Here is a 17341-nt window from a genome sequence, read left to right as displayed (position 1 = left end):
GGTGGAAGGACAGGTGTTCTATCATTGTATAACTGAAACTCAAAAATAAAAACTTTGTAACTGTAGCTCACAGTGATTCAATGAAAAACTTTTTAAAAGAAAAAATGTTTAAAAATTAAAAAATAAAATGACACGAAATATTTTATTTAGTTTTAGGTGTTTAGGTGTATTTTACAATGTATTTTCCTTTATGATTTTTTGGGGAACCACACCTAGCCCTCAGAGTTTACTCCTGGCTCTTCATTCAGGAATTAGTCCTGGTGGTGCTTAGGGGATCATGTGGGATGCCGGAGATGGAACCTGGGTCAGCCAGGTGCAAGGCAAATGCCCTATCCACTGTATTATCTCTCTGGCTCCTCTTTTATGATTTTTTAAAAATCCCATGATCACAATAGAATACACATCCTGTAGTCCTTTAAAGTGGGTAGACTCTCCAGTGGAGTGACAAAAGTCGAGTTACAGAGACTTTTTACAGTCCCTTTGCCTTTCCCCTGAAAAGAGAGAATATCAAGCTATAACTTCAGCTCTGGCAGACACTATCGGTGGATGAAGTAGGGTCATGAGATTGTCACTGAGAATCTTTTACACTGGAAGATGAAACCTACTTTGATGCCCTCTTGTCACAACTCCTGCAGCGCTTCGCTGGGTTCTGCACATTTCCACAGAAGTAAAACTCAGAGCTGCAGAATGAAGACTGAAAATCACAGAGTCCTTCCACGATTGTCTTCTCAACCATGAGAAACCTAAGCAATAGTTATGATAGTTTGGACACTAAGATAGTTCAGATAATTCCTGTGTGTGTTTCTCCTATACTTCATCTGAGCTTTAGGAAACCAGCGTTTCTCTGAAAAAAGTGTTAATTTTGTTGGTTTTTATTGTAGGGAGACAGAGGGGAACCAGGACTTCCGGGATTACCTGTAAGTTCCCTGAGCAGACCGTGTATTTCCCTTCGTCATCCATACTGGTTGGGCTCCCAATAAGACCAGCGGCGTAATTTGCAGGGTCCAGTGTAAAATAAAAGGTCATTTCCTTATTTAGAAATTATTAAGAATTTCAAGAGGGTTATAATGGAGCATTAAATCCAGCATGATACGCATCATGGAACTCATCCTGGATTCTCAGCACACTTCCTCTGTCTTCTTTCCTCTCTAATCATTAGCTGTTATTTGTGTTCACGTGGTCAATTAATATTTAGGAGGCAAAATCCAATCAGAAACAACATAAATGGCATATGTTAGGTGGAAATGATTTTGCCTGCTGAATGAAATGTATAATTTATTGATTATGTTAGATATTCCACTTTTTTTGGAGGGGAGTGCCCTTCATCAAGAGTTGCTCAGGACTTACTCTTAGCTCTGTGCTCAGGGATTACTCCTGGCAGGATCAGGGGAGCATACAGGATGCCAAGGATCAAACCAGGGTCAGTCAGGGCAAGGCAAGTACCCGACCTGCTGTACTATAGCTTCAGTCCCTACTTTCCCACTTTTTCAATGCTTGCAAGATTAAAATTAAAAGCAATTTTGTTGCTTCCCAATGAATAATCCATAATGTTGGTAACTTCTGGCTGTAAACAGGATTACTCATTCATGTGGGTTTCTGTACAACTTCTGAAACTCAGTTCTGTATAACCAGTGAAATAATGCTGCTATTAGAATAAAAAGCAATTCACTCTGAAAGAAAGTGAATCCACTGAATACATAAATCATTCAATGTGGGCGGGGCTACAGAGAACAGAATGCCTCTCTCCACATTTCCAGAACTACTGAAGAAATTTGTGTGCAATTATGCTATAATGTACATGTTACAAAAAATAGTTTTTGGCTGATTTAGTGCTTTGGATTTGAGGAAAGCATTTCTCCTCACTTGATCTTATAGGATGCATCTAAAAAACATACTAAAAAGTAAAAGACTTTGATATGTTCTTTGTATGTTAAGTAATATTGATATTTTTAAAGCATCCTGAGATATATTAGAATTGTAGTATGCACAGAATTTAGGAGTAGCTATTGATAAGTTTTCTTTATACTTGACTTTCCTTTACCAAATTTAAATTGCACCACAACCTATAACTTTCAAGTGTGAGTCATCTGTGTCTATTCTTTGCTGTTACAGGATTTATTAGTAAATAAGTTGGTTGATCCCTGGGGCTTCATTTAATCCAAAATGTAGGTCTTTGGCACATTTACAGGGGTGCTGCTCCCCCATAGCTCTGTGCCATGCAATGGCCACCTCAGAACTGCTGGGGAGATTCTCCATGAGGAAGTTACCCTGCTTTCAGGGTTGTGTGTTGGATGAAGGTTTTATCCAGGCAGGACTGTGTGCAGCTTTTGCTGTGGGTGTATTACAGCTCTGGTAACAAATGCACTTGTTTCATGTTTAGGGATCTATGGGTGCCAGAGGTCCACCAGGCCCCATGGGATACCCAGGAGAACCAGGATTCACTGTAAGTACAATCTTGCTGATTCTGTCGCCCTCAAAATCAGGCTGAGGTTTAAACTGCAGGTCTGGGGTAAGGCACAGGGGCTTCTGGGAGAGATGAAAGCAGAGCCAGCAGGCCAACTCACCATTCCAGAGTGAGCCCCTTTCGGCTCAAGGTCTCAGGGTTTAGAAGCAGCCCAGCCGATAGTAAGCCTACTGTGGAGCGTTTCAAATCAAGCATTTCCCGCACAGACACATTCTGATTTCTGGGATGGGTCATTGATTGATGTGTTTTTTTGTCATTGATTTAGGGTCTTCCGGGCCACCCTGGGAGCCCAGGTTTGAAGGTAGGCACCCCAAACATTTTTCAGTAGATCACACATTTAAGAACCATGGGGGAGCACCATCTTTCTTCTCTTCAATGCCCCAATTATGTAACAAATTAATATCACATGCTTACCCCAAAGTCTAACTTGTTTGCAATGACTATTTTGATTTTCAAATGTGATTCTCCCTCTCTTCTTTTTCAGGGCAACCCTGGCATGGGAGTAAAGGGGCAGAAGGGGGACCCGGTAAGAATTCTCCTTTGCTGGGAAAAAAATGTGAAAATGTGTCTTCTGCCTGACTTTCCGTGGCTGCCTTTACTTTCCCTTCAGTTGGTTCATCTTCAAGTCTCTATGGCCAGAAATGTTTCTTGCTAAATTACTGTAGCACCGTGACCCCGAATGGTCTCTGACAGTTTTAACAAAACTGAACCATTTCTTCCAGTTCATTAATCTGACACATTTCACCCTAGCCAAAAGAGACTCAACATTTCTGAACATGCATTGCATCTGGATGAGCAGCGTGTGTAATTACTAATTTCTTTGGCTTGAGTTCAGAACTCTGTCTTTAGAATCCTCAACACCCCATTGATACATAAATTGACACATAACTGGAGATAAGAATAACAGGAACCAAAAGCATCTAACAAACAGCCCAATCTCCTAGACCCTCTCTGTGGCCAACTTCCTCTGCCCTGCGCTTCTCACCTCATATCCACAGTTCTTTCTATTGAAGCCTGAAAGTTAGCTAGGATGATCTTTTGAAGGCTTTTTCTTTTTTTCAAAATGACAGCTCTTCTGGAAACAATCTACATGTCTAAGAGGTGGTAAGTGCAGCTTTTCACGGAGAGCAAATAGCTATTATCTGCCTAGAATCCTCTAGAGTCTGGGCCTGGGCAAGACAGACTTGCTGTGTTAGGGATATAGCCTGGCTGCCGGTTCAGTTTGGAAGTACAGCCTCTTGCAGAAATCACACAGGAATATATATATATATATATATATATATATATATGTATATATATATATATTTTGAGGGCCCACGTAACTCTATATATGCTCGAGCGGGCCCAGTAACGTTTCCATTGGAGATTTTGTTGTTACTGTGTTTGGCATATCGAATACATCACGGGTGGCTTGCCAGGCTCTGCCGTGCGGGCGAGATACTCTTGGTAGCTTGCCGGGCTCTCCGAGAGGGGCGGAGGAATCGAACTCGGGTCGACCATGTTGGCTGTGTGCAAGGCAAATGCCCTACCGCTGTGCTATCGCTTAGGAAATTTTATAATAGGGAGAAATGCCTCTGATAGAATGTTGAAAGTGTACATTCAACTTTGTAAAACATACGTTCAACTTTTAAAAAGTGTGTAGGTGTACACTTTGTATAGGTGTACATTCAGCTTTGTAAAAACCCATAGAGAAAAACAAAAAGACATTGAAATGTGCTCCAGGATAAGATTTTCCAGCCTTTGCACTGCTGACGTCTCATGATGGTGGGATGTAACTTGTGCATTATAGAATGGCTAGCAGCATCCACCCACTGGATGCCAGTAATATTCTGGCCTCCCCATTGGTGGATGCTGAAATGTATCACAAACCTCCCAAGTAACCCTGGGAGAGTGAGGGAGGAGGTGGCCACCTGTCCTTCCCTGACAATTGAGCCACTAACGGGGAAAATAAACTAAAAACATTGTTTCACCAATGTGGAGAGTTACGTGGGCCCTCAAAATTATGTTTGTCCAAACCCAGAACCCCAGGATGCAGTTTTGACACAGCTGAGGCAGAAGGGGCTGCAGGTCTCTGTGTTCATTTGTGATTCACAACTTCTTCAATATTTTCAAAAAAGAAAATTTTGAATAATAAGGGTGCTCAGACTCAGATTGGAAAACAGAAAAGTTTATTGGAAAGTAGAAGAGAGAGGATAAGGAGCTCCCCAAGTGGGAAGGAATTTCACATAAGAATAAGTTAACTATGGCTCTTTTTTGTGAGATTTTTATAGGAAAATTGGATGTTTGTGTTACAGAGAATGCAGGAATGTACAGGGTAGTCTGGCTGGTTTGTCCTTCTGGTCACCTGCCTCGGGTTGTTGTCCATCATCTTAGTCTCCCTGTGAGACTAAGTTCTGGGGCAGAATTTCATAATGAACAATCGTTAACTTCTGTTTACCAGAAAAAATTCCAGGAATTTGCAAGGAGTAAATAATGTAAGGGAGGCCAGCCAAAAGTGAGCTGCTCACAGCGGCTGGCAAGGGTAAACTGAGGCTTCCTTTTTCAGTTTGAGAATCACTGCTTCACTGGGACGCATCATCAGCTAGATCTAAACTCAGCATCTAAACCAACAGAGATTATCACAAACTCAGACCTGAGAGTGACAGGTAGATAGATACTTGGCTCTGAGTTAGCTGCTCAAATGAACCCAAACAGGATACATTTCATGGTTTAGTTGATCAGGCAAATCATAGTTTTGACTTTGAGGCAGAACTGTCCCGTGTACACAAACGTACTTCCCCATCCTATTTTAAGAAATACCTTAAGTAGCTGTTACTCATTTTTCCCAGGTGATATGATTGTGAATTGTTTTAATTTTTTTCATACCATACCTTTTTTGTACTATTTTTTTGAGGGGGTGACACCCAGCAGAATCAGGCTTACCCTGTCTCTATACTTCCTGTCAGGTATTGGGTACAATATGGCATGCTAAGAATCAAACTCTGTTCTGCCCCATGCGAAGGAAGCACCCTGCCCACTGTACTATCACTCCATCCCTCTTTGTCCTTTTGACTTCAGTGGGTTTAGGGCACTTTTACACTATGAATATATATATATATACATATACATATACATATACATATATATGTATAGTAATACATATATATTACATCCTGAAGAAGTTCCTTGCTTGTCAGCCTTTAGGCGTTTATTCAGGTTCATTCCAGTTGCAAGGACAAGCCATTTATTGGTTATTTTTTACAAATTTATGCCATCCAGTTATTATGTTCTCATGTTTGTGCTTCTGCTCAGTTCCATCTTTGTATATCAGGTATCTTTACTTACTAGTGTATTTATGTTTTGTTGTCTTGGGCCCACTCTCAGCAATGCTCAGGGTTTAGTCCTTGCTCTGCACTCACGAATAACTCCTAGTGAGCTTGGGGAACCATATGAGGTGCCAGTGATGGAGCAGGGTCTACCTTGTGCAGGGCAAGAGCCCTGCCCACTGTGCTATCTCTCCACCCTGTCCACAGAGCAGGGCTGCACCAACACTGCGTTAGGTACCAGGGTAGATAAACAAACAAACAACCTTTGCAAACTCTTGGCTCCTCTGCAGTTTCTTGGGTTTACTAGTGAGTTGCAGGTTTTCATTTAAGCTTAAAACACTCTCTCCTCCGGGCCCCACTGATCAAAACCATTAATGACTTTAACAGTAATATATTTGAGGACTGAGTTTATTCCACTCAATGTAGTAAGGAGTAAGCACTGTGTGTGCTTTATCCAGTTAATAAAATAATTCCTTCAGGTAGACTGTTTTATAATCCCATTTCACAGAGAAGAAAATGAGATTTGGAGGAATTAAGGAAATGAGGGAGAAGAGATTTGGAGGCACTTGCCCTAAGGGTCCAGCTTGCAAGCGCAGGTGGTCTCATCTACCATCTGTTATTTCTGACATAGGAGAGAAAAGTGATAGAAATATCCAGAAAAATACAAAATAATTGTCTTCTAATTAAGGGTGAGAATTTACAGTTCTATTGGGGTAAAATTGATTCAATGAACATTTTCTTTTGCGAGAAAATAACATAAATACATAACATAAATGAAGAGCTTGACTAATCATTTTATAGAGTTTAAAAATACTGTTGACTGCAACATAAATGATTCTAATGAATAGAATAGTTCAACAAATAATAGTATGTTTTTATGACAAATGATTGTATATACATAAAAATTAAGTTTTTGAAGAATTTCTAAAGTAATCAGAAAGTTATAAGAGTAAATGTTAAGAGAAAAACACAATTTTTTAAAATTTAAACTTTTAATAAACTTTCTTTTTTAAAAAATGTAGGAGTACTGCTATTTATTCAGCCACTGATTAACTGATTGAATTGTGCATGAACTCCACCTTACCTTTTTTTTTTTCATTTTTTATAATTTTATTTATTGAATCACCGTGAGAGCAGTTACAAAGCTTTCGGGTTTATGTCTTGCTCATATAATGAATCACCCGTACCTTCACCACTGCACATTCTCCACAACCAAAACCCACAGTATATCCCCATCCCACACTGTCCCCCTACCTGTGGGGCAGATGATTTCCACATTACTCCTCTCTACTTTGATTACACTCAATACTTTGACACCAGACCCAACATTATTATTTGGGATTTTACCCCAACACTCAGATCAGCTGAAAAGGCAACAGTAGACAATTTGTTTTTCATTGCTGGCTATGAATAACATATGATGTTGTATGGCTGCAGTAGTGGCCACACAATTTCGAAATTCCAAAATTTTACAATTAAATCTGGAGGAATTTCTGCCAAAATCCGCTGGGTTTCGAGATTTGTTTCTGAGCCTCTGGGATCACGGCCGTTAAGCAGCTCGATCAGGAGCCAGAGAGGCCGTTTGAAGGGCGGCGATTTGGGGCCTCGTTGGGACAGGGAGGAAAGGGCTGGCTCCATCCCCCTCCCATGAGACCCTGCGTGTCTCGTCACTGTGGGTCCAAACCTGACTATCCAGTGGCCTCTGGAGGATGGCGGCGATCGGGCTGCCAGTGGGAACAGGCCAAGGCACAAAACCTATTCCCATCTGGGGTGGCCCAGCGCCTGTAACTTATTGAGGGGACTGGATGCATTTCTGCCAATAGCCGTTGGGTTTCAAGATTTGTTTCTGAGTCTCTGGGATCATGGCCATTAAGCAGTTCAATCAGGAACCAGAGAGGCCATGCCTCCAATTATATAGCTGAGCCCGAGGTGGTTTGTGGGTGTGTCTCCCACATACCTAACTTTTGGCCGTTTACTTTCTTGGTAAACTTTGCCCCAAGTTTTTGGGGTCTGGCCAAAGGCACAGCAGCAATTTTGGGGTATCTGGAAGTCTGAAGGCGCCATCAGGCTGCTGATGCACTCGCCTCACAGGTACAGATTGACCTGCTATGGCACCATACCCCCATCAATAAGCTTTCAATTTAAACTTTCAGATATAAACTCTGTTGTTCACTTTAGATTATGATTATATATATATATATATATATTATCTTATAGTGTTTTTGTTATAATATATTTAGAATTATGTTCAGACACCATTTAATTAAATATAAATATGTACTTACACATATGCTTACATATGTATGCATTGTCTGTAGCACTGTCATCCCATTGTTCATCGATTTGCTCAAATGGGCACCAGTAATGTCTCCATTCGTCCCTGTCCCGTGCTGGTGTAGCCCAATGGCATCTGCTCGCTCCAGGAACATGAAGTGAGACTTTTTGTTACTGTTTTTGGCATATCGAATACGCCACAGGTAGCTTGCCAGGCTCTGCTGTGTGAGTGGGATTCTCTCAGTAGCTTGCCGGGTCCTCTGAGAGAGATGGAGAAATCGAACCTGAGTCAGCCACTTCCAAGGCAAACGCCCTACCTGCTGCGCTCACTTGAGCAAATCGATGAACAATGGGACAACAGTGCTATCCTTTCTTACATATGTATATGCACATACAATCACACACATCACAAAGAATTATATCAAGATTTAATAAAAGGTTTTCTCTAACTTAGAAGATTCTAAATGATTTTTTATTTAGCTATAACTATAAATATATTATTTATGAAAAACAAGAAGTCTTAAAAATTACATGATATATTTGTAATATATATAATATATATTCATGATTTTTTATTGCAATCTGTGCCACACAGGAAGGTAAAAAATAACATCAGTCTTTGGGGTTTAAAGTAACTTTAAATTTTATTTCAAAATAAACACCAACTTCCTGTTAACTTGACATTTTTTTCTTAAGGGTGACGTTGGCCTGCAGGGTTCTCCTGGACTGACCCTATTGATAGAATCACCAGATTATGATCTCTTCAAAGGAGAAAAGGTAATTCCCAAGGCCCTGCAAGACTTTGGTAGAGCGGTAGAGCAGGCATAGCTCTGCGTGTGCCAGCAGAGGGCTGAGTAGCTGGGGTGACCTCACAGCATCCCTAAGAGGCTGAACCCTTTATGAGTTGCATTGTGCAGAGCCAGAGCAGGGAGCGGGGAGGAGGAAGTGGGGGAAGGTTCTCAGCACCATCCACTTTGCTCAGTGGCTGAGTTACAGACTCAGCTCCAGCTACTGTTTGCAGCCTCTAGGACTTAGCCGCCCATTACTCTTGTCTTTGATAAAGGTGCTGAAAGTCCATTTGTCCTTTAAGTGTTTTATATGAATTGGCTAGAAGGATAGCACAGTGGGTAGGGCATTTGCCTTGCTTGTGGCTGATCTGGCCGACCTGAGTTCGATTCTTCTGCCCCTCTCGGAGAGCCCGGCAAGCTACCAAGAGTATCTCACCCGCCCAGCAAAGCCTGGCAAGCTACCCGTGACGTATTCCATATGCCAAACACAGTAACAAGTTTCACAAAGGAGACATTACTGGTGCCTGCTCGAGTAAATACATGAACAACGGGAGGACAGTGCTACAGTGCTATATGAATTGGAGTTTTGATCCCTGAAAAGACAGCAAATGCCTAGAACTAGGCCAGTAATGTACCCTGGCAAACATGGATTATTCTGCCTGCAGATGACATGTCATTGACACCATGGGTGGAATCAGTGACTGGTTTTCAGTTCCTGGATGACATGTCGTCACGTGGCCCAAGAGAATGTGCCTCTCGCCCTGGCCACATTCCTAGCATGCATCTTTGCCTGGTTCCATGGGGATCTACACTGTGAGGCGCAGAGAGTGGATCTGAACAGTTATAGGATCCCATGTACACTGGGATCGAGTCACTGATTAGCACCAGTGGAAGACAGATCCCTTATTTTAACCATTAGAAAAATGGTTGTTAAAAAGCAACTGGTGTTGGCACAGATGTGGTGAGAAAGGGACCCTCTTTCACTGCTGGTGGGAATGCCTACTGGTTCAGCCCTTTTGGAAAACAGTTTGGACGCTTCTCAGGAAATAAGAAAATGAACTCCCATTTGATCCACCAATACCACTTCTGGGAATATATCCCAGAGATGCAAAAAAGTATAATAGAAACGACATCTGCACTTGTATGTTCATTGCTGCACTGTTCACAATAGCCAAAATTTGGAAAAAACCTGAGTGCCCAAGAACAGATGACTGTTTAAAGGAACTTTGGTACATCTACACAATGGAATATTATGCAACTGTTAGAAATGATGAAGTCATGAAATTTACACACAAGTGGTTCTACATGGAAAGTATCATGCTAAGTGAAATGAGCCAGAAAGAGAGGGACAGACATAGAAAGACTGCACTCATCTGGGGAATATAAAAACAGAATAGGAGACGAACACCCAAGAATAGTTGAGATAAGTACCAGGAGGTCTGCTCCATGGCTTGGAAGCTGGCAGTACATGCTGGGGGGAAAGGCAGCTCAGATAGAGAAGGGAACACCAACTAAAGGATGTTTAGAGGACTCGCTAGGGATGCGAGATGCATGCTGAATGTAGACTATAGACCGAACACGATGGCCACTCAATACCTTTATTGCAAACCACAACACCTAAAGGAAAGAGAGAGCAAGAGGGAATACCCTGCCATAAAGGCAGGGCGGGGTAGGATGGGGGAGATGGGGTGGGGGGTAGGAGGACTACCGGGATCACTGGTGGTGGAGAATGGGCACTGGTGGAGGGATGGGTACTCGATCATTGTATAACTGAAACCCAAACATGAAAGTTTTTAAGTCTACAACTGTACCTCATGGTGTTTCACTAATAAAAAATATTAATTTCTGAATAAAGTGGAATTTACCACTTTAATTAAGAATAAGTCCCTCTGTTATGTTTGTCGTGGGTTTTAGGGTATGAAAGGAATTCCAGGAAGGCCTGGACCACCAGGACCACCGGGACCCAAGGTAATTTATTTAAATTTTTTTTCAGTATGTATGATATGCTTTTTTGTAATTTAAGAAACTACTACATGGTTTATATCATTGCTTTAAAATTTATTTTTATTGTATTCTTATATTTTTATCAATTATGGGCTGGAGCGATAGCACAGCGGGTAGGGCATTTGCCTCACACGCGGCTGACCTGGGTACGATTCCTCCATCCCTCTCGGAGAGCCTCGGGGCGCTACCAAGAGTATCCGCCCGCAGAGCAGAGCCTGGCAAGCTCCCCATGATGTATTCAATATGCCAAAAAACAAGTCTCACAATGGAGACGTTAGTGGTGCCCACTCAAGCAAATCGATGAACAACGGGAGGACAGTGCTACATTTTTTATAATTCACTATTATAATCTAGTAGAATATCACGGTCACAGTCCTCCCTTTGTTCATCGATTTGCTAGAGTGAGCCCAGTAACGTTTCCATTGTGAGACTTCTTGTTACTGCGTTTGGCATATCGAATACGCCACGGGGAGCTTGCCAGGCTTTGCAGTGCAGGCGAGATACTATCGGTAGCTTGCCAGGCTCTCCGAGAGGGGCGGAGGAATCGAACTCGGGTTGGCCATGTGGGCTGCGTGCAAGGCAAACGCCCTACCGCTGTGCTATCGCTCCAGCCCAGTAGAATATACATTTTAAAATATTTATTTCTTTAAGCTAGTTGCAATCATTTTTACTTTTTATTTTCTTTCTGCATTCCATGTTGCTGAAATCCTGTTTCCGTGAAAATCTTTAACTCTCGTCATCTTTTTAAGGGAGAACCTGGCATTGGAGCCAAAGGAGAGAAAGGGATTCCTGGATTCCCAGGACCTCGGGTAAGGAACCCACACGATGTCCTTCACCTTTGTGAGTTTGGATGTTTTTTTCCTCTCACATTTTTGTGAGACACCATCCTCCATGTTTCTGAGAGTCCAAAGATGGAGGTTACATCCTAGAGGCACAATATATCTTCAACAGCTAGAATTGTGGAAGAGCTGAATTTCCCAGAATGTTGCTTCCATTGACATCCGTTAGCAAAAGCAGACCAGCAGAAGATAAAAATTGGTGGGAATAATAGGCTTGTGCTATTTTCTGCCAGGCTCAGTATCAATATAATAACGGCTTGGATGTATTCCTTTAAGCTTATTTGGTATCAAAAGTGCTGACCTAAGGGCAATAGCTCAGCACCAGGCCTCAGCCGTTTCACTGAGGGGTCTTCATCCCTCCAGTATTTGTCAGGACCAGATCCCGTCAGGCCTGGGTACTGAGTTTAGTTGACTCTAGACTTAGTGTTTAATAGGACAATATTGGCTTTCCTGGTAAGTTTTATTGCTCACAGAGCAACTATAAATCTTCAGACAAATTATATTGCAATGATTTCAAAGATATTTAGACGTCCCACACGGCAAGCATTACATTAAATGAATTAAAGTGGAAGAGCAACAACAAATGTTTCTAATTTTAAACTGTCAAGGACATGATTTTTTTTAATGATACCTATGATTTATACAAATAGTGAATGATATACAGAAATGGAATCTAGTCATCTTTAAGACAAGGTTAAATATTCCCGGAACAAGCTTGGAAAGTAAAAAGTGAATTTATCTGCTTCATGCATTTTGATTCTCCTTATGTTGATTTTTTTTTTGTGAATTTACTAGGGCAGTCCTGGTTCCTATGGATCTCCAGGTTTTCCAGGATTAAAGGTAAATGTGTACCATGATAGCGATGATAAGTACATTTTTATTAACAAGTGCCATTTATCAGTTGGATAAATGCTTGCCAACACACACCTAGTGATGGGAACGAGAAACACATTCACTTTATGAGTTGAACAATTTAGCAGTGGGTGCAAAGAGGAAAGCGTAAAAACTGCCTCTTGCAAATTGCATGCAATTTGCCTCAGCCTGGAAGGTGCTGGAAGATAAGCTAAATGAAGTAAACCAGAGAACAAATACAGATGATCTCACTTATCTGTGGTGTATAGAAGAGCTAGCCAAGGAAATGCAATGTAGTAAAGGGGGTGGGAGGGGAGGGGGGAATTAGATCACCCTTGACCCCAGAGTATGTGGAGGAGAAGGACAGAGAAGAAAAGAAGCAGAGGGGAAGGAAGATGTGAAAGGAAAGGGAAGGGGAGGGGAGGGGAGGGGAGGGGAGGGAAGGGAAGGGAAGGGGAGGGGAGGGGAGGGAAGGGAAGGGAAGGGAAGGGAAGGGAAGGGAAGGGAAGGGAAGGGAAGGGAAGGGAAGGGAAGGGAAGGGAAGGGAAGGGAAGGGAAGGGAAGGGAAGTGGGACCAGAATTTAGAGTTTTGGGCACAGCTATAATGTTGGGGAGTCGGATAGATCCAAATCACAGTCTCAACACTGAAAACATGAACTCCAAACTACATCAACCAAACTTTAAACATGTTCCTTGTCTAAGTGGCAGGCTGAGGTGTGTGGGGGAAGGGTTGGGGGAGGAGTGCAGAGCTGGAAAAGACCTGGGAACACAGGTAGAGGATAGTTGACACTGGTGGTTAGATTGGTGCTAGAACATTCTATGTCTAAAAATCAACTATTAATGATTTTATTAATCACGTTTCTTTAAATTTTTTTTATTAGTGAAACACTATGAGGTACAGTTATAGACTTACAAATTTCTGTGCTTAGGTTTCAGTTATACAATGATCAAGTACCCATCCTTCCACCAGTGCCCATCCTCCACCACCACGGGTCCCAGCATCCCTCCCACCCCCCGACCCCCCCATCCCACCCTGCCTCTATGGCAGGGTATTCCCTTTTAATCTCTCTCTCTCCTTTTGGGTCCTGTGGTTTGCAAGAGAGGCCTTGAGTGGCAATCATGTTTGATCTATAGTCTACTTTCAGCATGATTCTCCCATCCTGGGAGGATCCTCCCAACACCCTTTATTTGGTGCTCCCTTCTCTAATTGAGCTTCCTTTTCCCCTAGCACATGTGGCTGGCCTCCAAGTCATGGAGCAAAATTGCTGATACTAATCTTGGTCACTCCTGGGTGTTAGTCTCCCATTTTAAAGTTATTTTTTTAAAAACCTCTCTGTTGTAGGACTAGAGAGATAGTACAGTGGGTAAAATACAGCGCTAGGCCAACTACCTTGTACCAGACCAACCTGGGTTTGATCCCAGGCACCCTATATGGTCCCCAGAGCCCACCACGAGAGCACAGGTCCAGGAGTAAGCCCTAAGGACCACCCACTGTGGCCCAAAAGACAGAAACAAAGAAACAAGGAAAAGCACTGTTTGTTGCAACTCCAAATTGTTGAGATTTTACATGGACTCTCTGTAAACTTGTGTCATTCAAATTAAGCAACTTTGAGAGAACTTGTCACCCAATCATGTTTTAAAACTTTTAACAAAAAAATTAAAAATAAAATAAATAAGTAAAAAATTTAACACAATTTCCTTCCTCTATACCGCTAGACTGAAGATAATAAGAAATATAAATGATATGGATTCTAAATTATTATAGTTGCCTGTCAGAAATTACAGTATTGATTTTGGTCTATACTAGAACTGTATCAATAAATATACTAGGGGAAAAGGGGGTCGAATTTTTCTCCAATCACTGTGTGTATGCGTGCACATGTACGTGCTCATGTGTGTGTGTTTGTCCCCCACACAGAGGTTCTTAGGGACTATTCCTAGCTTCTGCTTTGGGATCATTCCCATGGTGCTTGGATTGGAAGTAACCAGAGGTTCTGGGGATTAAGCTTGGGGTTCCAGCATGCAATGCATGGCCTCCAGCTCTTTGAGCCATTTCATCTGGCCCCTAAATCACGATTTTAAAAGAATATGCTTGTGATTATTTTTAGGGAGAACCAGGACTGGCTGGAGAACCTGGACCATTTGGGTTTCCCGGCCAAAAGGTAAGGAAGCCAGTCTATTAGTTAGCAGCATGGTAAAACTCTACAGCTCTTCAAAAATATAATTTTTAAAAAGTTTCAGTCTTATGGAAAGTACAACTTTTGAAAGAGACATCTTAACTTTATACATATTCTTTTTTATCATGCTATAAAGATTACATTTACTTTTGAGAAACAGTCTTATAGATAACTAATAGGAAACTTTCCAAATTTCCACAAGGATCATATAATGTCACAATAGAGATGAAGTTTTGGAGGGATGAGGGGGGATTATGGGACATACTCTGCCTTATGTGATTGTACTTCTGTTCTTTGTGATCCTGTGTCTCATCTTTAGCCCTTGTGGAAAAGGATGAGCCTGGTATGGGGGACACAAAGGGGTCATAGTTAGGGGCTGGAGTGATAGCACAGCGGGTAGAGCATTTGCCTTGCACGTGGCCGGCCCGGGTTCGATTCCCAGCATCCCATATGGTCCCCCGAGCACCTCCAGGAGTGATTCCTGAGTGCATGAGCCAGGAGTAGCCCCTGTGCATTGCCGGGTTTGACTCCCCCCCCCCACAAAAACCCAAAGGGGGCACAGTTAAAGGTGACTATCTTTGCTGCTAAAATTGCATTTGGATTCAGCTGCTACTGAAAAACAATTTTTCCTAATGAGACATTAATGCTCATTACAGATCTATGAAACATCATGGCTTCTCAAGACCAGTGAAAAAGTCTCATTGGAGTTAAACATTGCTCTTCTTTGGAGGAAATGTGCCATTAATATGTCCTGTTTATAGGCACCCATGCCCCTGTTTCCCTTAGATGCCATCAACCATTCATTTCTCTCACCAACTTATGAAATTTCTCATGTGAATGTCCTCATGTTTTTTTTATATTTATTGAATATTTTTTCATACTTATTGAATGCCAGACAACTTGGGGGGGGGGGGTAATTCTATTTTTAAGAAAAGTGAATGAGTGGATGATTACAGGGGGATCCTGGCGAGCGTGGGCACCCCGGACCACCAGGTGTTTTGGTGTCTCTGCCTCCTCTATTCAAAGGTTGGTGTTGCTTTTTTTTTTTTTGATAGTGTGGGATTTGAGTGAGACTGAGTGGCAAGAGTGAGTAAGGAACAAGAGTCTGGCCCCATATGACTATAGTTTGCTCATGGCACAGGCTCGACACATGCTATTTCTGCCATGAATACTGAATTCTACCAGTATGGTGAGGTATGCATGGTAAACAATGAACTTTTCCCTGAAGTTATCACTGCCAAGTACTAGTGCATCCTATTTCCTCTCCATCAGCATAAGATACCCAAGTTTAATTTTATTTATTTATTTATTTATTTATTTTAGCTTTTGGGGTCATACCTGGCTATGCTCAGAGATTACTCCTGGCTCTGCACTCAGGAATTACTCCTGTTGGTGCTCAGGGGCATAGCACACTACAGCCCAGAACTCCTGAATTCAAGCGATCCTCCAGCCTCAGCCTCACGAGTTACTGGGACTACAGGCACACACAGTGGTAGGGCTTTTGCCTTCCACGCAGCCAGCCCAGCTGAGCCAGTTCGATTCCCCTACCTCTCTCAGACAGCCCTGCAAGCTACTGAGAGTAGAGTATCTCGCCCGCACACAAAGCCTGGCAAGCTACTTGTGACATATTCAATATGCCAAACACAGTCACAACAAGTCTCAAAATGAAAACATAACTGGGCCCGCTCAAGCAAATCGATGAACAACGGGAGGACAGTGTTTGTTTGTTTTTGGTGCTCAGGGGACTATATGGGATGCTGGGAATCAACCCATGTCGGGTGCATGCAAGGAAAACACTCTTCCCATGGTACTGTCACTCTGACCCCTAATTTTATTATGTGAACCCTATGCTAAGATTTTTTGCTATGTTACCTTTCAGACTTTATCGAAGTCATGGTAGCACTGTAGCACTGTCCTCCTGTTGTTCATCGATTTGCTTGAGCGGGCACCAGTAATGTCTTACAACAAATTGTGAGACTTGTTGTTACTGTTTTTGGCATATTGAATATATCACAGGTAGCTTGCCAGGCTTTGCTGTGCAGGCAAGATACTCTCAGTAGCTTGCCAGGCTCTCCAAGAGGGGTGGAGGAATTGAACCTGGGTTGGCCATGTCAGCCACAAGCAAGGCAAATGCCTTACCCGCTCTGATAGCACAGGGGCTGGAGTGACGCTCCCCGTGACGTATTTGATATGCCAAACATAGTAACAACAAGTCTCATAATGGAGACATTACTGGACCTGCTCAAGCAAATCGATGAACAATGGGAGGACGGTGCTACAGTGCTACCTTTCAGAACCAGGAAATCTTTTCATTGTTAAGCATGTGTAAATCTGGCTGGGGATTAACTCAGCAATAGCGTATTTATTTTGTGTATATGAGGCCTGAGCTCAATCTCTGGAACCCCCCTTTTTTCCTCCCTCCCCCACCAAAAAATAAAAGTGTCAAGGACTGGAGCTGTATCTCAAAGAGCTGGATCACATGCTTTGTGGGCACAGGACTCTGAGTTCAATCTCCAGTACTGCATTGTCTTCTGAGCATGACCATGAGGAGCCATGGTGGCTCCCTAAGACTCAGCATATTTTTGTGACCCCAAAATCACAATCACAATCACAACCATCCTGTTATTTGTCGATTGCC

At 42.3% G+C, this 17341-nt stretch overlaps 1 protein-coding gene across 1 annotated transcript in view; it reads left to right on the top strand.

Annotated features, from left to right (window-relative positions):
- The window catches only part of COL4A4 (collagen type IV alpha 4 chain), a 131526-nt gene that overhangs the window by 31853 nt on the left and 82332 nt on the right, over positions 1-17341 (top strand). Inside the window, exons 8-17 of the mRNA XM_056121365.1 lie at positions 882-917; positions 2381-2443; positions 2730-2765; positions 2949-2990; positions 8740-8820; positions 10746-10799; positions 11585-11644; positions 12470-12514; positions 14635-14688; positions 15660-15729. Of these exons, the coding sequence (XP_055977340.1) occupies positions 882-917; positions 2381-2443; positions 2730-2765; positions 2949-2990; positions 8740-8820; positions 10746-10799; positions 11585-11644; positions 12470-12514; positions 14635-14688; positions 15660-15729 (541 nt within the window). The remainder of the gene's footprint in view (positions 1-881; positions 918-2380; positions 2444-2729; positions 2766-2948; positions 2991-8739; positions 8821-10745; positions 10800-11584; positions 11645-12469; positions 12515-14634; positions 14689-15659; positions 15730-17341) is intronic.

Source organism: Sorex fumeus, unplaced genomic scaffold, assembly GCF_029834395.1.
Source record: "Sorex fumeus unplaced genomic scaffold, SorFum_2.1 ptg000005l, whole genome shotgun sequence".
In the NCBI taxonomy this organism is placed as follows: domain Eukaryota; kingdom Metazoa; phylum Chordata; class Mammalia; order Eulipotyphla; family Soricidae; genus Sorex; species Sorex fumeus.
Note: the sequence above shows the minus strand (reverse complement) of the source record. Positions and strands in the feature narration are given on the sequence as shown.